Source organism: Tamandua tetradactyla, chromosome 7 (genome assembly GCF_023851605.1).
Source record: "Tamandua tetradactyla isolate mTamTet1 chromosome 7, mTamTet1.pri, whole genome shotgun sequence".
Taxonomy (NCBI): Eukaryota; Metazoa; Chordata; class Mammalia; order Pilosa; family Myrmecophagidae; genus Tamandua; species Tamandua tetradactyla.
The window spans coordinates 18,432,643-18,457,392 of NC_135333.1; the positions used below are offsets into that span (position 1 = coordinate 18,432,643).

Here is a 24,750-nt window from a genome sequence, read left to right on the forward strand (position 1 = left end):
CTGAAACAGGGTAACCTAAGAACCATTGCCCTCCCCAAATGGTTTTCAATTTCCTTCTTCACATGATTCTACTTTATATCTTATACTTATAGTTCAGACTCAGACTCAAACGCCATTTTAAGCACTGTGTCTTGGCCACTATGCTAAATACACATTCTCTCATTCAGTCCTTAAAATAGCATTATCTCATACAGTTGTCAGTGTTATTGTCCCTGTTTTAAAGATAAAGAAGCTGAGACTTGAGAACTGAAATGACATGTCCAAGGTTACACAGCTGGTAAGTGGCAGAGCTTGGACTACTACACAGTCAGGTCATTCAACTCCAAACCCCATGCTCTTTTTGCTCTGTTTCTTAGTTTTAGACATACGGGACATCAAAGAAAAAACCACTTCTTCTCTTGCCCTACTGGACTTGCTGGGCACAGTTTTTTAAGGGGAAAATACCTTATATTTATTTTTCAAGCTGCCCTTTCACCTGGAAATTCCTTTTACTCTTGCATTGGGTTTCATCAACCTCTTTGATGGTTACAGTATAGTATTAGAACTGTCACGGAAACCTGAGAGCTAAATTAAAAATATATTTCTACCCTGCCAGAAACTCTGGTTACCTAATAGGTGTACACTCCATCAAAACTTCTTAAATGAGAGCTACTTATAAATATCTGGGCCAATGGAGCACAAAAACAAAAAGGAAGTAAAATGGCTTTGAAGGACAAGACATTTTATTTTAATGAGAAACCCAAAGCTATATCTCAACTCCCATATAGTAGGGAAACTGTGTGTAGGTTTTTTTCACTGAAAGTTAGTTGATGAAAAGTTGTCATTGATTTCCATTAGGTGTGACTCAGTGGTGTGCCGAAGCCTGCTAATGAGAAAATATGCTTATGAGAGCCACGTTCATTGACATTTGTCATGTTGGCAGCTTGAAATCAGTCACGATGGAAGTACTAACATCAGGGATGGGCAAACACTACAAATCAGGGCTCTCCTCCTCCCTGCTAGAGCCGACTACTCAACATTTATCAGCACACAACTGTATGAACCATACAAAATTTCCATTATGTAGGTAAAAAATGATTGAATATTAGAAATTTGATTTGGTTCAACCTATACGATGATAACATACCATTATAACAACAAGCTAATAAAAGAAACTGAGAATCTTATCTCTCTTGCAGAGTCCTCAGAGAGGACTTATTTTATAGTCTACTATAAAATAAGTATGGATTCAGTCTTTAGATTAAACTGAAAATTTGCAGAGAAGTGGTTGAATCTAGTGATCTATATTGCTTATAGAAAAATGTTAGATTTATAAAATATATTTTAAGTAAGCAAATATTTTCCTCTAAAAGTATGCAGTTTCCACCAACATTAGTGATTTGATAGAAACCATTCCTATGATATTTTATTGTTTCCTTTTTATTGCCAGTTTATAGATTCAACAAGTGCTTTATTGCTCTTAGCATTGGCAGCTACTCGGAAAATGTAGAGAGTGATTTCCTTTTGGAATCTCCAAATTAATTCCTATTTTAATAGTGACCTAGTAAAAATCAGTGGAAACTGTTTTAACTGTAAAGTATTCATATGAAATATTCAAAATATGACAAGTCAGTTTGTGCAAATATTTATCAGTCAGCACTTTTGATTTTACTGGTCTGTTTTGAAGTGCTAGTTTCTAAATAAAGATATAAATAAAAGACCCAAAGTAATTAGAACGAAGAAATTTTTAAATTTGAAAATTTAGTGTCTTAGAATTAATTTGGTACATGACGGGCTTCAACTGGGAGAACACCCTGAGTCTCCAGACTCCTCACCTAGTGCTCTTTACAATGTGCACCATTCATGATTTTGTACATGTTCCAAACATCATTACTCAACTGTTAGTGGTTGGCCCAGCCTTTTTTTTTAAGCACTAAAACAGAAACAAAAAGTCAGGGTCCCATGAGATCTTCCATAATAGTTTGTGAAATAGAAGCGAAATGATTGTGGTTTTAAGGTCTCATATGAAGGAACCTACTTCAACTCTCTTAATTTAGGATAAAGTCATGTTTTCACTATTTTTCTACCCTTTTTAAACCTGTGTAGCATTTTCTTCATACTTTAGAATGCTTACTTCTAAACTAATGATTCAGGGAAGTTTTCTTTGACTTAGAACAGGAAGAACAAGGTCCTGTAAAAAACAAAGAATGTCTACATTTTTGCTTGAGATGAATGGCTTCAGAAATGTGTCCTGTGCCTAGAGTCATATTTCTTTTGAAGTGGTGAATGTAGTTAATAAAATTTTCTTAATTTGATTTTGAAATCTTTCAGAATTTCAGGGTCCTGATTTCTTCCAATTTTGTGTTTTCAAAGACTGTTAATTTCCTTTGGTTTTTGTTTTTAACAGATAGCTGAGACATACTTCCAGGAAGAAGACTGTATCCTTTTCTTAATTACAGAAAGAAATTCATAGAACTCTTAAAGAACCACCCATCATTTAAAAACCAACAAATAATCTATATACAATAAATTGTATGTGTCTTAGCTGTTCAGTGGACATTGATAGTTGTATGCATTCATGTAATTGCTACTTAAAGCAAGATAGAAGAAACTTCTGTCAATCCAGAAATTTCTGTTACTCCCTATAACCACCCAGATTTGACCTTCCATAAACAAGTCCTAATTTGACCAAAACCTAAATATTTGTGTGTCCAGAGGGAGGAAAAAAGCACTTATTACTGAAAAACATTATTAAAATATGCATTGAATTTCTTTCTTTTGAATTAAACAGAAATATAAGTAATAATGATATTCATAATGGTAGAGCACATCAAGCATATCACACAGTAAATCATATGAATGTCTTTTAACAACTATATATCTCCAAAGGGAAAATTGAATTCTCTTCTGCTAATAAGCAATGTAAATAGTGTCAAGTGATATACTTGAATATCACCTGTGTATTAACTTTTGTATAGGAAAGATTTCTTGTTTATTCAACTTCTCTTTTTTTTAATTGCTTTTCATTTGGGGAGATAACTTAATATATACTCTGTAGAAAGAATATGTCATAAACATCTATTATCCCCTCTAATATGATTTGCTTTTCCTTTTAACCTTTCATCACTCCTCTGACTAGATGAGAAGTAAGCAACTACTATCTTAAACTCTGTCAAGCAAGCTGGTACAATTTCAGATAATGAAAGGTCTTATTAAATATGTTGAAATATAATTCTCAGTGAAAATGAAGATAAAACTTTTTTTTTTCTTAAAAACCAAATAATGAGTATGATGTAGGCTAGTGTGGGCCAATAGCATCAGCATGGCTGGGGCCTTGTTAGAAATGCAAATTAACGGGCCCTACTCAGACATACTAATTCCAGATTTCTGGAGATCAGACCCATGAATCTGTATTGTCACAAGTTTTTCAGGTAATTTTTATGGTCAATAAAGTTTAATAAACACTGGAGCACTTTATGTGATGGACAGAGGACAATGGAATTGTTTCTGCTTCTCCTAGGCCTATGTTATGATCCCTGAGATAATTTTGAGATTAAAAATGAGAGAGAAAACTGAACCTCTGAGTGATGATGGGAAGGACAAAAAGCTAAACAGTGGGGTTTTCACTTCCTTCCTTTTGGATCAATATTTAGGACAGTGTCCAGCGGAAGGTAGGCAGTCAGGCAGTTTAGCAGGACCGGTGTGAAACATATAAGACAAGGAGTTCATGAGAAAATTTACTAAAAAGTAGAATGACATGATAATTAAGAAAATCACTGTGGCAAGTTAATTAAATTTTTATAAAAATCCATATATTTTTTTGCTCTATCATTTTTAGACATGTGGTCCTTTGTTATTGAGGGAAAAAAATGCTAAAAGCATTTAGTGGAAAATAAGTAACATTGAGGTGAGTTGAAAACAGAAAAAAGACCTGACTGGAGGGTAATATAGTTGCTTGATAGCAGATAATTGAAGCAACAAAAAAGAGAAAGAGAGTTCAGGTTTCCATGTGGGGCCTATTTCTAATTACACTACTTTTAATTGACCCTGCTGGAAATATATTAGCAAATAGCCATTCCTTGAGGATTAAAACCTTTTGGTTTCTACTTTTTGCTACTGCATAGCATGTTATGTCAAAATTTACTTACTTCAAAACCCAGAAATGTAACTTTAGAAATGCCTAAATTTAAAAATAGAGCCCTCTCATTTTTTGGTAGACCACAGAATTCTCAACTTATGTAGGACATTCCTTTTCAAATGCGGGGCTAAATGTAAATACAAATAAATTTGTTAGTCTGGATTTCCATTTTCCTCAAATTTTCTATTCAGATGAGAAAGCAATGAAATTCATTCAGCTTGAACGATTATATCATGAGCAACTGCTTGCAAATCTTTCTGCTATTCAAGAACAGTGGGGTGAGTACAAACTAACATAAAATGTGTAATTATCAGTAATCTAACAAGTTGCTAACTGGAAAGTTAACATATTTCACCTGGTTTTCTAAGTCTGGAAATAGACATTTTCACAGTCAAGGTAAGTTTCAAAGGAGTGGTGCAGCGGTAACTCAGCGGCAGAAACCTCACCTGACATGCTGGAGACCCGGGTCCAATTTCCCGAGCCTGTCCATGTAAAAAAAAAAAAAAACCTTACAAAGAAAGTAGCATTTTTACTGTAATCTACTGTCACTGTAAGAAAATTTTTTCTTTATATTTTGCTATCATATCAATGTCAGGAAAAGAACCCTTGCAGCTATTTTCATTTCTTCTGCTCAGTTTGCATGCCCTAGTGGCAAATTTAGTCTCTGGGATGATATTTGCTTACATTTAAAAATTCATTACTTAGCATTTCTAATTGTGTTAACTTTTGAGTTGTTTCAGAAGGTAATTAAGCATGCTGATATTTATCAGTGATGTCCGTTAACTATTCTTTCCCTACCAAAGATGTTTGATAAGAGTCAGTGACTAACAAATATTTTAAATCTAGAAACAAAATGGAAAACAGTACAACCACATACAGTTATGTCTGTAAGGAATTCAGAAAAAGGATTTAATGGTGAAGATTTTGATCGGCTTACTAAATTTTGCACAACACATCAAGAGTAAGTACATCTTTATCCTGGAGGTTATTCTTATGTATTATATAGATACCCCTTTTGAGTTTTTGGTGTATTGAAGTGGCTGGAGGGAAGTACCTGAAACTGTTGAGCTGTGTTCCAGTAGCCTTGATTCTTTTTTTTTTTCAATTTTTTAATTTTTTTAAACATAACATACAAACACGAACATTCTTATCATATGATAAGTCCGTTCTCACAATATCATCACATAGCTGTATATTCATCATCATAATCATTTATTTGAACATTTGCATTAATTCAGAAAAAGAAAAAGAAAAAAGAAAAAAACTCATGCATACCATATCCCTCACTCCTCCCTTTCATTGATCCAGTAGCCTTAATTCTTGAAGACAGTTATATAAAATTTACAATGTGACTGTGGAATTATGAAAACCTTGTGTCTGTTGCACCTTTTATCCAGGTATGGACAAATGAGTAAAAAAAAAAATGGATAAAAAATAAATAAATAAACAAAAGGAAGGACAGAGAATAAAATAAATTGGGTAGATGGAAATACTAGTGATGAGTGAGAAGGAAGGATATGGGATGTATGAGTCCTTTTATTTCTTTTTCTGGAGTGATGCAAATGTGAGCCATTGATTGTACACTGTGTATGGAACGGAATGTATATATATGAAGATTTCTCACTAAAGATATTTAAACAAAAAAAGAGTAAATCAGCCTTTGGTTAGAATGAGGGAGAGTAGAATATTAAATAAACATTGAAGCATTGAACATTTGAAATGTAAGATCCATTTCTCTACTTGTTTTGTTAATGTTTTCAGTTGCAGATATTAAACTAGTAAAATAAAAGTGTTTTTATTTCCTTTACAGCTTTTATCTCAATTTCTTACACTGAACTTAGTAAAAGGTTGACTTTAAATACATTCAAAGAATGCTTCTAAAAATATGGAACTATTGGACGGTGCAAACGTGGCTCAGTGGCAGAATTCTTGCCTGCCATCCCAAAGACCCGAGTTCGATTCCCAGAACCTGCCCATGCCAAAAAAAAAAAACTTTAAAAATATGAAACTATTAAGCTTTACACCACTAAAACCCCTGATTCTATCTAAAACCTTAGGAACTTGATGTTGAGGCTTGCTCTTAGGAAGCTTATCTCTGTAGTGACAAAGCTAAACCTACCTGTAGTTATGCCTAAGAGTTATTTCCAGAGGACCTCTTTTCTTGCTCAGATGTGGCGTCTCTCTCTCTAAGCCCAACTCTGCAAGTAAAATCATTACCCTCCCCTCTACATGGGACATGACATCCAGAGTTGAAAGTCCCCCTGGCAGTGTGGGACATGAATCTCAGCGATCAGCCTGACCCTGGTACCATGGGATTGACAATACCTTCCTGACCAAAAAGGGGAAAAGATATGTAACAAAATAAGGTATCAGTGGCTGAGAGAGTTCAAATAGAGTTGAGAGTCTATTCTGGAAGCTACTCTTATGCAAATCTCAGCTAAATGTTGCTGTTTACCATGGTTTGCTAAACCCCAACCAAAACTATTCCAGTCAACCCTAAAGAACACCTAGGGCTCTGAGATTTTACAAAAGTTTCAGGCATTAGATTACTTTCCAGAAACATACAACTTCCAGATGGGTTCCTAGGCCAGATAAATCCTGAAACCCGGAGGGGTCAGCCTTTAAAGAACATCAACTAGTTCCATCCCCCTAACCCAAATTATTCGAAATCTTTTCTGTAACTATTTCTTTCATGTACTTTGAAGTTTATTGCTTTTTTGTATATATATTTCACAATAAAAAATGTAAAAATCAGAAAATGTAAAATATTTCTAATTTTGATCTCTTTTTGTTTAACAAATTAGGCAATTCAGCTTAATTAAATTGAATATTAGGATCTTTTATTCTAATTCTTTGCCAGTGCTTGTATGTCATTGTGAAAACATAATATTTTTAGTAATCGTCTATTGGTGGAAAGCAAATAAAATATAACATTTAACCAAAATGCTGCAGAAGGAAAACTGGGTTTTAAATTGCTTGACTTTTATCAAGGAGTTGGGTTTTTTAAATTAATAAAAGCACCCAAATACTTTTTTTCAAAATTGTTATTTATATAGACCCAGAATTATGAAGGTGAGATTAAAGTAGTACAAATTTCTGGAATTTAGAACATAAACCCTCAATACAGAAGCAGAGAGACTTAATATTCTACTATAACTATTCTTTTTCTCTCAGAATCACAAAAAATAACATTAAATTGTTCATTGTAAATGATGAAACAGTACCCAGTCACTGTTGCTTAGCACAGTTAGCAGACATAGAATTTGCTTTGGGGTCTGAGTGTTTTAGTGATCTGCATTTAAAGAAGATTTATAGGTGAATTCTCATTCAGAACAATTCTTACTGTAGTCATTTTGAACCTTTAAAGCATTATTATCAGGAACTCTGAATTATAACCTTAGCTTTAAACCAATTTTGAGATAATCTGTGAAAACTGGTTATTTAAAGTGACAATTTCTTACCATATAAAATAGGTTAACTTTTAATTTCTTAGGGGATATTAAAATAAGGGAATCTTTTAAAATAGGCGAGGAGATCATTTTCTAACTTTAAAAACATTCAGTATAGACACCCTCCTCCCATGGAACTAATAGCCTCTTAATACATTACAAATATTTATTGAACATAATATGAGTAGGGCATTTTTATACTTTAAATTGTGGATAATTCCTCCAAACTATAACTTAATTTTTTTAATATTAAAAAATATTTTTGAGTTAAAACGTACATACAGCAAAGTGTACAAAGTTGATGAAATTTAACATATACCTAAATAATTACCACTCTGATCAAGACACAGAACATTTCCGGCCCTTCAGAAAAACACCCTCATTCATGTTATGAATTTGTACCCATCCCCCAAGGTAACTGCTGTCTGGGTTTTCTAACAGTATATTGACCTCTTCGGTAATTTCATATGAATGATATCATGCAAAAGTAGATTTTTTGTATGTGCAGCTTCTCTTACCCCTCATGATGTTGCTATTATGTGTTATAGCATGCAACAGTGGTTTATAACATAATTTGTTCTGTGTGCTGTACAATTCATTATATGACAGTACAACATTTTATTTATCCATTCTATTATTAATGGATACTTAATTTATTTCCAGTTTTTTAATATTATGAATAAAATGACTATGAACATTCTCATTCATGCTTTTCGGTAGATGTATGCATGCTGTTATTTTGGATATTCCCTAAAATGTAATATTTAAAAATTACTTTTTTCTTACTGTTTTCATAAATAATGCCAATAAAATTATCTTCTGTATCTACTTGAGACTATAATGACATACAATTAAATTTTTTTAAAGAATATATGTGAAATAATTTTAAATATGGTATTGGCAAAAAAATTAGCATTCCCTTTTTTTTTTACATTTTATCATTTGTAAATTCTTTGGGGTTTTTCATGGTAATTGGCTGTCCAAGAAAATTAACACATGATACAGCTGCACTTTGGACTATGTAAACCAGTGGCAGTGTTTCAGCAGTGGAAATGTTCTGTGCTAATATTAGAATCCAGAGACATTATATTTCTTGTTTACAGCCATTTCAGTGACATTTGTTTGGAAGCACATTGCTGGTCTAATTTTCTGAAGTTCATTTTTCTCTCTTTTTTTCTACAGCCCCCTTTTATCCAAACAGAAGGTAAGAGATCATTTCTTTTGAAAATATTTATAGGAAGATTGTAACCATCATATGTCTGTCATATGGACTGCTTTAGAAAACCTTTCTCAAATTATTTTCAGCCTCCTAATTTAATGCAACAGTTTCCAAAAAAGTTGTTCTGTTTTGTTTTTTTTAAAACTCTTAGGTAGCAGCTGTAGAAAAATCCCTGGGAAGGAAATGCTTTATGCGGTTAATAATATCTGAAGATACAAAAGAAAGAGGAACTACAGCCAAAGAGTCAGGTATGTTTTTAAGTTGTTAAACAGGAATGCAAAAGACACCTGCCTTTTATGATATTTTGCAAGTGTTATATCTGAATTACAGTGAAGGATTTTCCTTTGCACTTAATTAATTTTTTTTTTTCTTTTTTTTTTGGTATGGGCGGGCTCCGGGAATCGAACCGAGGTTTCCGGCATGGCTGGTGAGAACTCTGCCACTGAGCCATGGTTGCCCACCCTGCACTTTATTTTTGTATATATACCCTTCCTAGAAAAATTGTAAAACAAGATATCTTGCTGTGTAACTCCATTTTGGAAGATGAGTAGTAGAAATTAAAAAACTTAAACTCTTAAAAAAACAAGATAATTTCCATACTTTCATAATGTGGTTATATATCTCTAATAGAATATTGCAAGATTGTATAAAAATTCTCTAAAATAGGATTTTTAAAAAAATTTATTTTAACATTTGTTTCTCCTATTATATATGTATTTATTTATTTATTTTTAAGTTTTTTTTGTTTTGGTTTGTTTTGTTTTGTTTTCACATGGGCAGGCACCAGGAAGCGAACCCAGGTCCTCTGGCATGGCAGGCGAGCATTCTTGCCTGCTGAGCCACCGTGGCCCAGGATTGATTTTGATGAATTCATATGTCCTTTAATGTTCCATTACTATATGAACTTTACCAAAAATTGTTTTATTTATCTAAATATTTAAAAGCTCTACTTTTGATAATTTACCTGCAGCAATTTATTTTCTTCTCTTTTTGACTAATATATATTTTATATATATATATATAAATTTCTACAGTATTTATGATATATTTTATACCACTTTGTGCCTTATGTCAAAAGTTAAAGATTATTAGAAACCTTTTTTCTTATAAGTAGTATTGTATGCTCATTACAAAAAACTTCGGAAAATGAAGATAAGTAATATTATTTTAGAGGTTTTTTCCAACTTATGGCTTGTTTGTTTATTTTATATTTTTGTTGAGATATCTTCATGCACCATACAGTCCATCCAAAGTATACATTCAGTGGCTAACACTATCATCACATAATTGTGTATTCATCATCATGGTCATTTTTAGAAAATATGCATCACTCCAGAAAAAGAAATAAAAACACAAAAGTAAAATAATGTATACCCCATTCCCCTTACCCCTCCCTCTTATTGCACTAATATTTCAGTCTGCCCAATTTTTTTTACCCCGTATTCTCCCCATTATTTATATTTTTATCCGTATGTTTTTTACTCATCTATCAATACCCTGGATAAAAGGAGCAACAGACACAAGGTTTTTACAATTTCACAATCATATTGTAAAAGTTGTATCTTTATACAGTCATCTTCAAGAATGAAGGCTACTGGAACACAACTCTATGGTCTCAGGTGCTTCCCTCCAGCGACTCCAGTACATCATAAACTAAAAAGGCACATCTATATAATGCAAAAGAATAAGCCCCAGGATAACCTCTTGAATCTGTTTGAAATCTCCCAGCCACTGAAACTTTATTTTATCTCATTTCTCGCGTCCCCTTTTTGGTCAAGAAGCCGTTCTCATTCCTATGATGTTGGGTCCCAGCTCATCCCCTGGATTTCTGTCCCATGTCAGGGAGATTTTCACCCCTCGGAGTCATGTTCCACTTAGAGGGCAACTCTAAGCAACCTGCCGAGTTGGCTTAGAGAGAGAGGCCACATCTGAGCAACAAAAGAGATTCTCATGGAGTGTCTCTTAGGCCTAATTTTAAGTAGGCTTAGTCTGTCCTTTGTGGGGAAAAGTTTCATATGAACAAACCCCAAGATTGAAGGCTCAGCTTTTGATTCGTTTGCCCCCACTGCTTGCAAGAATATCAGGAATGCTCCCAATGGGGAAATTGAGTTTTCCCCCTTTCTCCCCATTCCCCCAAGGGGACTTTGCAAATATTTTTTTATTCACTGTTCAGATCACTCTGGGATTTATCGGGGCATCACTCTGGACAAACCTACAAAATCTCAAAGCATAGCTTCTTTTTAATTGATTAGAATTTTTCAGCTCTTGTTTTTCTGGTTCTTGCTCTAACTATATGGAACCATTTTTTGAGGAGGGTCTCCTCAGATTTGATTAATCCCAGTCAGATTTTCCCAGACCAGACAGGCCCATATCTCAGGGGGAGGTTGTAACCAGTATCAAGTTTCCCTTAGCATGAGACACAGCAGGTTGTCAGGCTTTTATGAAGCCTCTTGTGTGGATATATACAAGAATATTTCAAAGTATGTATACCCCAGAAAATCCATGTTTTAATCCTGATTTGGTCTTCTTGGGGCAGCCATTTCTTTTAATCCTGATTCAGTATTGTAGATGGAAACTTTTTATTAGATTATCTCCACAGAGATGTGGTGTGTCCAATTTTGGGTGTGACCTTTTTGATTAGGTGGAAATGTGACTCCACCCATTCCAGGTATGTCTTGATTATTTTTACTAGACTCTTTAAAAGTGGAAACAATTTGGAGAAATCTCAGAAAATTACAGAGCAGACAGAAACTTCAGAGCAGAGCTGACACTTGGAAAACAGAGACACAGATATTTGGAGATTCTTACGGCCCAACAGATGTCTCCATTAAATGTTAAGCAAGCCGGAACCTGGAGAGAGCCAACGGAAACCAAGAGGTGAAAACCAGCCCTGGTGAAGCAAAATGAGGAACCCCCACAGGAACAAAGGCTGAAAGTAACAGAGCCCAAAAGCAAAGGATCAGCAGATGCCAGCCACGTGACTTCCCAGCTGACAGAGGTGTTCTTGACCCATGCATCTTTCCCACGATACCTTTGTTTGGACATTTACATAGTCTTATAACTGTAAACTTGCAACTTATTAAATTCCCTTATTTAAAAGCCATTCTAGTTCTGGTATATTGCATTCCAGCAGATTACAAACTAAAACACTCTATACTCTCTGCTTTTCGTATCCTGCCCAGCCTGTGGCAACTGTCAGTGTGTAGCTTCCCACCAGTGTAAAGTGATACGGTACCTTTAATTCTCAGCAGCCTCTTTCTGCCAGTGGTGTGGTTGAGACAGAAGCTGAGGTAGAAGGTGGGCATAGGTTGCTTCTATTTTCCGACCCCTATGGCTTGAATTCCCTGAAGGAGGGCAGCCACTTGAGGTGGGCCCTATTCCCCCCTTTTCTTGAGGAAGATATACCCTTTAGGCAATTATCCCTATTCACCTGACTAGTTACTTTGTCTCTCAGACATGCCTTAATTACACCCTTTCCTGGACCATTGCTGAAGCCTGAGTGTGTTCTCAGTTCTATCTGATTAGCTGTTAGGAAATGACAGGAAAAGAAGGTGGGGCAAGATGGTAGTTTAGTGAGGTGTGGAATTTAGTTCATCCTTCAGAGCAGCTAGTAAAGAGCCAGGAACAGTACAGAACAACTGCTAGTGCTACATCAGTGACTGGACACACAGGTAGACCAGCTAAGACCCCACAAAGAACTAAACTTCAGTTATTTATGTGACACCTAGGACTCAAGAGTTAGAGCTCTAAAGCTGTGAAAGTCAGCAATACCCCATAAAGGAACTGTTTACAAAGTTGGGAAAGTGATCAGACTTTGAGCAGAGATATGAGTGAAGCTGATCTAGATAGGACTAAGGTAAATCATAATACAGGGTAAAGGATGATATTGTCCGTATTTTTTTAAAACTTTTTTCATTATATAGTGTAACATATATACAAAGTAAAGAAATAAAAAAGCAATAATTTCAAAGCACTCTTCAAAAAGTGGTTACAGGATAGATCCCAGAGTTTGTCATGAGCTACCATATGATCCTCTCATATTTTTCCTTCTAGCTGCTCTAGAATATAGGAGCCTAGAGGGCTTAAATACTTTCTTATCATCACAATATACTTTTTTTCCTTCTTTTTTTGTGAACAATAACATATATAGAAAAGAGCTATAAATTTCAAAACACAGTACCACAATTAGTTGTAGAACATATTTCAAACTTTGACATGGGTTACAGCTTCACAATTTTAGGCTTTTACTTCTAGCTGTTCTAAAATACTGGAAACTAAAAGAGATATCAGTTTAATGATTCAGCATTCATATTCATTTGCTAAGTCCTATCTTCTATGTGTAATTCCACCATAACCTTTGATCTTTCCATACATCTCTTTGGGGTTGTCTGGGCTATGGCAATTCGAAATTTTTTATATTGGAAGGGTCTGTCACTAATATGGGGTAGGGAGATGGAGCTATCTGATGTTCTGGAGAGACTGGGCTGGGTTTCAGAACTTATCTGGACCAGGGACCCATCTGGAGATTGTAGGTTTCTGGAAAGTTACTCTAGTGCATGGAACCCTTGTGGAATCTTATATATTGCCCTAGGTGTTCCTTAGTATTAGCTGGAATGGTCCTGGTTAGGAGTTGGCAGGTTGCATAAAAGCAACCTCCAGAGTAGCCTCTCAACTCTATTTGAACTCTCTGTTACTGATACTTTAGTAATTACACTTCTTTTCCCACTTTTGGTCAGGATGTAATTGTTGATCCCACAGTGCCAGGTCTGGATGCATCCCTGGGAGTCATCTCCCACGTCACCAGGGAGACTTTCACCCTGGTTGTTGTCCATATTTTAAAGCTTCAACTTCTGTGTGAGACCAAAGGGAGAAATGTTTATTTGGTGCAAAATTTGTATTTTGGGTAGTGCATTACTTAATTTAACTTGTGTTGGCACTTTATTTAGTTGAACACCATAAGTACATGGAATCTTGAATATGGCATGAGATCTTGTTGGTTCATCCAGATTGGTGTGATCCCCTGATAGATCCCAGAGTAATTTGGGCAGTGAATAAAGAAGTATTTTCAAGGCCCCCTTGGAGTACTGGGGAGAAAGGAGGAAATATTCAACTTCCCCATTTGGAGAATTTCCGATATTCTCACAAGCAGTGGGGACAACCAAATCAATAGCCAAGCCCATGATCTTGGGGTTCACCCCTATGGAACTTATTCCTGCAAAGTCTAGGCAAAGCCTACAAATAATTAGGCCTAAGAGTCACCCCCACAGAACCTCTGTTGTTACTCAGATGTGGCCTCTCTCTCTAAGCCAACTCATCAGGTGAATTCACTGCCCTCCTCCGTACGGGAGACATGACTCCCAGCATTATAAATCTCCCTGGCAGTGTGTGACAGAAATCACAGGATGAGCTAGGACCTGGTATCAAGGGATTGAGAAGGCCTTCTTGACCAAAAGGAGTAAAAGAGAAATGAGACAAAGTTCCAGTGGCTGAGACATTTCAAACATATTATTGAGGATATCCTGGAGATTATTCGTATGCATTATATAGATGTCCCTTTTTAGGTTATGGTGTATTGGGGTAGCTAGAGGGAAGTACCTGAAACTGTTGAACTGCATTCTGGTAGCCTTGATTCTTGAAGACAGTTGTATAATGATATAATTTTTACACTTTGACTGTGGGATTGTGAAATTGTGTCTGTTGCTACTTTTATCCAGGGTATTGACGGATGAGTAAAAATATATGGATAAAAAAATAAATAAATAATAGAGTGGACAAAGGGTAAAATAAATTGGGTAGCTGAAAATACCCAATGAGAGGGAGGGGTCAGTGATGGGACTGGGTCATGGGTATGGATATTTGAGTTTTTTCTTTTTCTTTTTCTTTTTCTGGAACGATGCAAATGTTCCAAAAAACGATCATGGTGATGACTACATGAGCCACTGATTGTACACCGTGTATAGACTATATGTATGTGAAGATTTGTCAATGAAAATACTTAAAAAAATAAAAAGAGAAGAAAAAAATAACAGGAATTCAAAAAGCCTTTTCAGAGCCACACCCCAGCTCCCTATGTTTGTCAATCTAGAGCTGGATTTGGTATAGGGCTCTGTGTGTGTGTGTACACACACAGAGGGGTCTATGTGCCCCCTTTTCTTGGGGCCAAGCCCTTTTCCAGTATTTTGTGCTGTCCACCTCTAAAAGCTTCTGGGTTTTTGTTTTTTGGTTTCTTTTTTTTTCCTGTCATCCCCACCTCCCCTTTAACAGGGTTGGCGGAGTGGGAGGTTGGGGGGTTCCTGGTTCCTTTGGTGCTAACTCCAGGTGTATCTGTGCTCAGAGCCTGTTTTCAGCAGTCTGAATTTGTTCATTAATTCCACAATTGGAGCTTGGTTGAGCTACCTTCCTTGTTCTTAGTAGGTCTGTTTCTTTGTCGGGAAAGTGCCCGTGGGGAGGGGTGCCAGCCTCCACAGCTTGGGGGACTTACAGTTCTGTGTGGGGTCCCTGCAGATCCCCCCCCCATACATTTAAATATAAAAGGCCAATAAAATTCAGGAGAGTTTTTTTAAACCTTTGAAAATTAACTTAAAATTATAGGGTGGTGCAACAGTGGCAGGGAGTGTAACAGTGGCTGGGTTGGATTCCCGGAGCCTGCCCAGGCCAAAAATAAATAAAATAATGAAGATTAAATTATCAATTTATACTCAACATGCGCAACATGCTTTTTAATAATTTCTATTCTTTTTTTTTACATGGGCAGGCACCGGGAAATGAACCTATTCATTTTTGTTTGTAAAGGATTGTTTGCTGAATATTTAGGTATTTTCCTCTACCTAAAGACACTATTTTCCAGCAGATTTAATTTTCATTTGAGAGGGTTAGTATATTGTTATTTGTATATCCCTTCTCTTTCCTCCTGTAAAAAATGTCATTTTGAATCTTAAAACAACTTTTTTCCCCTTTGATTTAGAGAGTGAAACCTGTCTTGATAAGGAACCAAGTAAAGAAAACCAATATAAAACAGAAATCAGGGAGAAGAGTGCCTGCTGTAATCAGATCACCCAGCAGGCAGATTCCCTGAGCCCTCCAGTGGCTGCAGAGAAGCCCCACATGGCGGAGCCTGTCCGCAGTGCTGAAGCCGTGCCTCAGCTCCACACCCAGTCCCTGGAGACAGCAGAGGGCAGGTCTGGGCCAGACTCCTCCCAGAACGCTTGTAAGGACTACAGCCACTTGCAGCTGGCTGAAACAGAGGCATACAAAGATGGGACCAAAGTTCAGGGCATTGCTGAGAATCCTAATGTGTTCCTTTCCAGCAAGTCCGTGTTAGAACCATTAACTTTACCACCTGCATTGGTTTCTGAGGGCAAGTATTCCCAGACTGAAAGAAAAGAACTCCAATTGCCGCTTCAGGGTGAGGCGTTGCCCACAGATCAATTTGAGAACAATGAATTAAATGAGCTACAGCAATCTGATCTCACGGGCAGTGATGGAAAATCACCACAGGGTCACACTGACTCAGATGGCTCTGAGAGTGCACTCGGTGAAAATAATCAAGTAACAGACCTAAGTGCAGTGCTTCCGGAGGGGTATATGGCCCCAGAAGAAAAGGGAGATAAGGACGACCAAATCAGTAAAGAAACAGAAGAGTATTTGAACAGCCTTTTAGAAGGATGCTTAAAAGATACTGAAGAGTCCCTTTCAGATGAAGATTACCAAGAGGAAGACTCTGATCTCATTCAAGATCTTTCTCCGGAGGAAGTATCCTATAGTCTACAGGAGAATCTACCTTCTGATGACAGCTCTCTTTCTCTTGATGATCTTGCAAAAAGGATAGAGATTACAGAGGTAAATTAGAGAATTAATAGAAGCCAAATGAGATTTAAGAACATATATATATACTAAATATTGCTTTGTTTTTGTTAGTTTTCCCTGGTCTCAAACACAAGGGAAAATTTTAGTTAACATAAATGCTTAATCATTAGTGTTTATATTTATATACATGTGTTGAATAATATGACTTTCAATGATTATAATGTTTATACTTAACAAATTTATGTACATGCCTTCAGAGACAGTTAACATGAACACCATATTTTATATTCCTATGACTTTCATATGACAGTCCCGGAAATTATGATCAAAACAAGGTTAGCCATATTCTTATGGAGAAATTTCATTTTTATTCTCTTAGGTCTAGAAGGTAAAATGTAATATGAACTTACTGTTTCTTCTTATTGTTAATATGTATTTCTTTAATTCTTTAAAACAATCTATCATAATGGAGGAAACATTTTAAAATACAATAAGACTAGGAGATTCAGAGTGCATTCTTAAACTGTTAAGTTGCATGTTGTAACTTTTCTCTTTCTTATAGCATTAATTTTTAAACTCTGGATTTTAGCAAACTTAATACTTAATGCTTGGCTATATAATATATAAATAATTCAGTTTTAAATTTTCTCTAAGAAAAGTAAAACTAACAATAAAGAATCTAATCAAAACAAAGGTCAAGATGATCCTCCTTCGTTTGATAATATGACTAAAAAGTTCAGGGGAAAAAACGGCTATACCAAAACCACAGCCCCTCGGGAAAGCTTCCTGGTGTAGTGGAAAGAGCAGGCTTTATTTAGAAACAACCTTAGTTCAGATGCTGACTCCACCAGTTACCAGCCCCATGGACTTACTTTTTATGTCTCTAAGCTTGTTTCTTCATCTGAAAATTAAGATACTAGCTACCTTTTTTCTTCTACATCTTATTATTTTTCTGAATTAGCTTTAAAGCCCCATTTATACCCATACTCTAGCTTGTCATTTTTATGGAAAAATGTTACTTAAGGAGGGAAATGGAAAAATAAGCCAAAGTAGACAAGAAAATAAACGTAGAAATAGAATCCTGTGAAAAACTTTTAAGGGTAATTTGGGACAGTTATAGCCCTCCTTTATTGCCACTTCCATAATTCCCCATGAACTATAATTTTTCTTCCTCATTTTTTCTTGACAATATTTAAATAGAACTGAGTAAAGCACTTGACCCAGTATTCTGTTTTTTGTTTGTTTTAGCTAGACTACTGATGCCAGATGTTATCAAAACAGAGCTTACAACCTTATCCAAATCTAGTTATAATAATGCCAATTAATATCTGATTGCTTCTTTTCACATCAGTAATCAAGGTCACTACCTAAGAAAACATCATGTATAGTCTTATCTTGTTAAGTGTAAAGTGTGAAGAAGGATCAGAGTGCTCCTGTTATGTCTCCCTACCTTATAGAACATTTTAAGGTGAGGATTAACTGTTGAATTAATATCATTGTTGTATTACGACCAGATGGAGTATCTCTCCCCAAACTCATAATATCATGTCAGTTTTTCTTACTCAGCTAGCAGCTAGAATAGAAACTATGTATGTTTAAATTCTAAAGTTGTCTCTTTTCATGAAGTTGCTTTTTATACACAACGTCCCCTTTCCTAAATGTTGTTGGTCTGAATTAAGCTGCTTTAAGCACCCCAAAAGCTGTATATGATCAACAAAACTTAAATATACTTTCCTTTGATAGCTCTAATCAGATTGTTAAACATTTGCTTTCTGAATAATTACTCCCTTTTCTATTCTGAGAAATATGTTTTTTTTAAATCAGCCTAACTTTGTCAGGAAAAGAGTTCTTAATATTTCAGAACTAAAAATCACTACCAAGAGGTACCATCAGAATAAACTTTTGGGCTAAGTAAAATTTCCAGGTAACATGAGTTTCCTTCTAGGTGAAATTTCTTTTTTATCCAAACACTTTGTTTCATGCAGAAACTTTAAGGGTCTTCCACGGATTGGGTGCTGAGAATACAAGGAGGAAGCACATGAAGTTCTTGGTCTTTTCAGTGTCCCTACTGCCACAGTTGGCTGATTTTTCTGGAATTGTTTTGAAATATTTCTTATGTTTCTCCTACTTTTGTGAACAGAGGATACAGAACAGAATTTCTTAATAACTAAGTAATACTTAGAGAAGTATTTTTCATGGCAGTAATACAACCATGCCCTGAGGAATCATTGAGACCCATGAGACTGCTTGCTTCAGTATAGCTATGTTGTCCTAGTTAGGTCTTCTCTGTTCTTGTCCCAGATCTATCATTTCCACATCCGCGTCTGTCTGTTACCCTCTTTATCAGTTTTTCACTTTTTTCCTGTCTCTCTACTTTCGTTTTCTTGCCACTTCCAAATTGCTCTGCCATGTGTAGCTTGGTTTTGATAACCATTACCAGCCTAATGGAAGCACTTGATTTTTAAACAATTAAGTACATCAAATAAATTGAAATAATTTACACAGAGTCTCTAGAGAGGACTAAAAATGTCTATGTTAATATAATTCGTTAATATAAATACATGAATAAATGAAACTTTTCTAGTTTAGGGGAACTTTTTCATACCCATAAATGATTTTGCTAAGTAAAGAGATAGCAATACCTGAGGCATTGCTGTTCTTTCTTATGCAGAAAACAGCATGGCACATTATAATCAAAAGTGTAATCACAACTGCTTTATAAAAGCATCAAAAAAACAGTTATACTTGGGTGGGCAGTGGTGGCACAGTGGCAGAGTTCTTACCTGCCATGTCAAAGAGCTGGGTTCGATTACCAGTGTTTGCCCATGCCCCTCCCCCAAAAAGAAAAAACAATTATACTTAGTTCACAGATTTTTAAGGAGAAAAAAGTTTTTGGTCCGCTGTCAGAGAACAAGTTAGAGAGTACTCATTTATTCACTCGTTCAGTAATTTTCTTTCATTTTTATTGCAGTAAAATAAATTATATATAAAATAAAATTTATCGTTTTAACCATTTTTAAGTGTACAATTTAATGACCTTAACAATGATGTGCAGCCATTACCACCATCCAATACCAGAACTTTTTCATCCCCCAAACAGAAACTCTGTACCTATGAAGCAGTAACTCCCTATACCCCTTCCCCCAACCCCTAGTAACCTCTAATCTACCACTGTTTCTGTGAATTTGCAAATTCTAAATATTTTCTGTAAGTGGAATTATACAGTATTTGTCTTTTTATGCCTGGATTATTAGCACAATTTTTCAGGTTTCATCCATGTTGTATTATGTATCAAAATTTTATTCCTTTTATTGCTGAATAATGTTCCATTGTATGTATATACCACAAATTGTTTATCTGTGTGTCTGTTGATGGGTATTTGGGTTGTTTCCTCCTTTGACTATTGTGAATAATGCTGTTGTGAATGTTGGTGTACAAGTATTGTTTGAATCCCTGTTTTCAGTTTTTTGGGGAATAGAATTGGTAATTCATATGGTAATTTTGTGCTTCACTTTTTAAGGAATAGCAAAACTGTTTTCCACAACAGCTACACAATTTTACATTCCCACCAGCAATACATGACAGTTCCAGTTTCTCCACATCTTTGCCAATATTTGTTATTTCCTGCTTTTCTAACAGCCATCCTACTGAGTGTTATGTGTATCTTACTGTGGTTTTGATTTGCATTTCTCTAATGGCTGTTGATGTTAAGCATCTTTTCATATGCTTATTGGCCATTTGTAGCTCTTTGGAGAAATGCCTAAATCCTTTGCCCATTTTCTAAATGGGTTGTTTGTCTATTTGTGGTTGAATTGTAGGAATTCTTTTTATATTCTGTATGTTAAATCCTTATTAGATACATGGCTTGAAAAATATTCTCCCATTCTGTAGGCCATCTCTTTACTTTCTGGATAATGTCCTTTGCTCAAAAGTTTTAATTTGCTGAAGTCCCATTTATCTATTTTTTCCTTCTGTTGCTTGTACTTTTGTGTCATGTCTAATAATTTATTGCTAAAGTCAACGTCATGAAGATTTACCCGTTTACTTCTAAGAGTTTTATGGTTTTAGCACTTATATTTAGATCATTGATACATTTTGAGGTAATTTTTATGTAATATTGTATGTGGTATGAGATAGGAGTCCAAATTCACTCTTATGTATGTGGAAATTCAGTTTCCCTGGCACCATTTGTTGAAGAGACTCTTCTTTCCCCCAACAAATAGACTTTCATTTAGTAATTTTTTAATGCCTTCCATGTGAGTGCCACAGTGATTAAAAATATTGATAAAGACCCTAACAGGTCTGACTTCAAGTATTTGATCTCTTTGCTGCATTTGAGTATCCCAGTTTTTGGCAAAAGATGAAATTTTATTTCAATACTCATACAATACTGAAATCATTATTTTAATGTCAAAACCCTAAATCTTTTCACCCAAAGGGGTCAAGCTGATAATAGAGTTGAAATGGCTTAGGTATAGACTTTTAGGGAGAAGGGTCCCATGCCTTGACTAGAATTATCCAAGTTTTTAAAAACACTTGACAAATTTAACACATCTGAGGTGCTGAATCTAACACATAGACTATTAATTTACAGTCCCTCTTATAAAACATTTTTCATATTGTCAGTCAATCCCTTACCAGGGTTTCCTTTGGCTGGCTTGGTATTCAGGACACTAGGTGATTTGTCTTTCTTACATCATCTCCTACTGTTCCTTTGTTCTTAGCCTATACTATAGTTAGACTAGCCTCCTTGCTACTTCCCAGATACACTTTGCACATTCTCATAGCTGATCTTTACCTTCTGTGTTAGCTCTGCTCTGGAGTGATGAACTTCCTTTCCACATGTTTAATTCTACCCAACCCCCAAGATCTATGACATTCCTTTTTAGCATGTAGAGTGTTAAGTGCAGACCTGGCTCATGGTAAATACTCAGTAAATGTTAGCTGCTACCATTATTCCTTATCACTGAAGTCCATACTATTGGTCCTATTGAACTACTTCTTTGAAGTTCAAATGAGGAAGGAACTTTAGTATCATTCCCCTTGAACTACTTTTCAACTGTGATGTTTTCACTATTATAAAACACACACATGTTGCTTTCTACACTAAACCGCAAACTTCTTAAGGATAGGGTTCTTGTTGGATACAACTTTCTTTTCTCTACAAAACCAGCCCATCCCATTGTAAGTAACAGATGTCCACACATAGTGTTAAACTTTTCTTGCAGTTTAGGATCACACAGCCTTATTGAATGATTCATGAATCATGCTTCCCATTGAAAAAGTGTAAGGAAGCTCCACTGAGGGAGTGGAAAGGTGAGACTCTTGTAAGGGAAATGCAGAAGCAAGTGAGGAAATGTTCTGATTGGCTGACATTAAGTTGCCATTTCTTACAAAGTGGGGAGCAGGTACACTTGTCCATTCTGATGATATCTTGTCTCTTCTGGACTGAAACTGGTTTATCACCAGGAATTGCTTTTCTGCAATTCTGTTGAGTGTTTTCAGTTTTCTTGGGAAGCCCCATTTTTCCAAAACGCCTCCCTCCTGGCAATGCCCAGTGCAGGCAACCATATTATTTTACTTAACAGTATGGTTTTTTTTTTTCCAGTCCACTTAGAAAAATAAACAGTCTTTAAAAGGGGGTTGGTTTTGATTATGTTAGGAGAAAAAACTGTTACACAAATAAATGTATAATAGGTGCTATCTATATATAAATTGCAAATTCATTTACTGGTTGGGGTATTTATTTTTAAACAACTGTATTCTAGGCGCTGGGAGACACTAATAGTCACAGATCAAGGTCCTGCTCTTCTGCCACTTTCTAGTAGGAGAGGCAGATTAACAAGTCCACATAAAAATAAGCAATATTGTTTCACACCACTGTCTGAATGAGTATGGGCTATGAAGAAACGTAAGCTGGTTAAGAAAGAGGGTATAGAGAGACTGAAATGACATGTAGGGTGGAGGAGTAGGCTGCTATAACCAGGGTGAGTGAGGCGTCCTGGAAGATGCAGGAGGAAGAGCAGGAGGCCAGCAAGCTGGAGCACTGTGAGCAGTGGGGAGTGGTAGGAGTTAAGGTGGAAGAGGTAGGCTGGGGCTGGGTCATACAGGCCTTGTAGGCCAGGATAAGGAACTGGAATTAAATTCAGACTGTTGGAAAGCCACAGTTTTGAGCAGGAGCATAATGTGACCTGATTTGCATCCTGGCTTCTCTGTGGAGACTAGAATATAGGGAGGAAGGGTCCAAAGAAGAGACCAGTTAGAAGGTCGTTGCAGTTATTTAGGTGAGAAACAATGAAGGATAGTAACAGTGGTGGTGGCAAAGATATATTTTTGAAAGAGAAACTGACAAGATTTGTTAATGGATTAGATATGGCACTATTTTAGAGAGGAAGCGAATCAAGAGTTCTCTCTTGGAATCTACCTATTTAAACAGTTTTCTGGAAATTAAAAAATAGGATGGAATCTTAACATTCTTAGGATTTCTTCTCCTGGTTTACATTTATCAAGTATCAAAGTATCAATTTTAGGAAGCAAAAACAAAATTACAAAAACATGAACTAATGCCTAACCTAGAAATTTAGACACATGATAAACCTCCTATTTAAAAAAACAAAACACTTTTTTCTTTTTAAAGTAATCTTTTAAAAATTCAACGTTGTCATACTTAATTATTACTCAGTTTTTTTTCCCATGTGGGTCTGTTCCACATTGCAGTATTCTAAAAGTCAGCATTATGGGGTCTGAGTTCACCGTCACGTTCTTTCTGGAAGATGGCTTTCCTCCATTAGCTGGCTCCTCCTGCTGCAGCTGTGACTTAGGTTAATTTATTGTACTACTGGCCCAGACATTAATCTACTTCCAGATTAATTGAATGATACACAAGATGTCTTTCTTCTCTCCTCTCCCCACGGCCTCTAGATTGACATATTTCTAAAAGTTTAGTCATTAGTTTAAATCTCTCTTAATTGGGGTGATATATAACAAAAAAATTGTTGCTAGAGGTGTCAACTGCTTTCAAAAACAAAAGAAAAACTATATTTATTTGAAAGTTCTGTTCATCTCACTTTAATTGTAATATATATTATAGCATATGGCACCAAATGAAAATGTAATAGTCATAGAAAAGACCTTTTCATATTACAGAAATGGCAAGAAGTTTCATCTTGCATTTGTATTCAGACTCTGCCAGTTACTGGCACTGCACACTTCAACAAATCACATAAGCTCTCTAAGCTTGGTTTTTTCATCTTTGAAATGGGGCTGATAATGCCTTATGAGAGAGTTGTGATGATTAAATATAACATTCTCTAAATGTCTTTACATAAAGTATCCACATTCACTAAATTATAGATCTTATTATAAAACCCAAATCTGAAGGAAAAGACAGAAGACCACTTGTTCTTTCAATGATGATAAGTGATAAACTTGACATGTGCTTTTACAGTGAGAGCTCTGGCATTTAAGATATTTTTAATATGTAGTTATGATTTATGGATGTTAATTCTCAAGTGAGCTAGAAACCATGCATGTGTTCTTTTAAATTTTCCTTATCTTGAATTTTTTTTCTGGATTAAGTTAAGCCCACATCATTAAAAGAATACTATTTGATATATATTTTCTTCTTTAATTTTTTGAGAAAGCAATTCTAACAACAAGGCCTCTCTGAATGTTTTCCGTTTATTAAATTAAAGCAAAATTTAATATGACAGTAGTATTGCTAAGTAATTGTTTGTTTTTACAACCAATTCATTCTTTTTTTTTGTATGGGCAGGTACCGGGAATTGAACCCGGGTCTTCGCCCTGCCTGCTGAGCCACCATGGCCGCCCAATTCATTCTTAAAATGCTAAATAATATGATCATTGATGTTTGAGGGGAACTTCTGGAAGAATAATATATTCATAGATATAGAAGTCTAGGCCAGATGGCTGTACATATAGAGTACCACAAGTAATCATAAAAATATGTACTTAACAGTAATTCCATTCTAAGGCTTATCCTGGAAATTGTAATACATTAATTACAGCTTAAAACATTCTTTGTGTTCTCAATGGAAGGGCTTGGTAAATCTTGTTTGGGTAGGGAAGAAATTTGGCAATTGAAATGGGAAATTAAATTTAGTTTTAAAGCTTTTTTTAAGATTTTAAAATTCTTTATC

At 35.5% G+C, this 24,750-nt stretch overlaps 1 protein-coding gene across 9 annotated transcripts in view; it reads left to right on the forward strand.

Moving 5' to 3' along the window:
• Positions 1-24,750, forward strand: part of CNST (consortin, connexin sorting protein) — a 140,571-nt gene that overhangs the window by 102,993 nt on the left and 12,828 nt on the right. For 8 of the 9 annotated variants that reach the window (XR_013179215.1, XR_013179216.1, XM_077168534.1 and 5 more), the window contains 6 exons: positions 2,387-2,417; positions 4,309-4,395; positions 4,964-5,078; positions 8,749-8,770; positions 8,937-9,033; positions 15,750-16,624. Coding sequence is in view for 7 of the 9 variants with exons in the window: in XM_077168534.1 (XP_077024649.1) it covers positions 2,387-2,417; positions 4,309-4,395; positions 4,964-5,078; positions 8,749-8,770; positions 8,937-9,033; positions 15,750-16,624 (1,227 nt within the window). In the remaining 2 variants the exon portion in view is untranslated. Of the gene's footprint in view, positions 1-2,386; positions 2,418-4,308; positions 4,396-4,963; positions 5,079-8,748; positions 8,771-8,936; positions 9,034-15,749; positions 16,634-24,750 lie in introns of those variants that run through there. The other variant, XM_077168538.1, reaches the window with a different exon arrangement.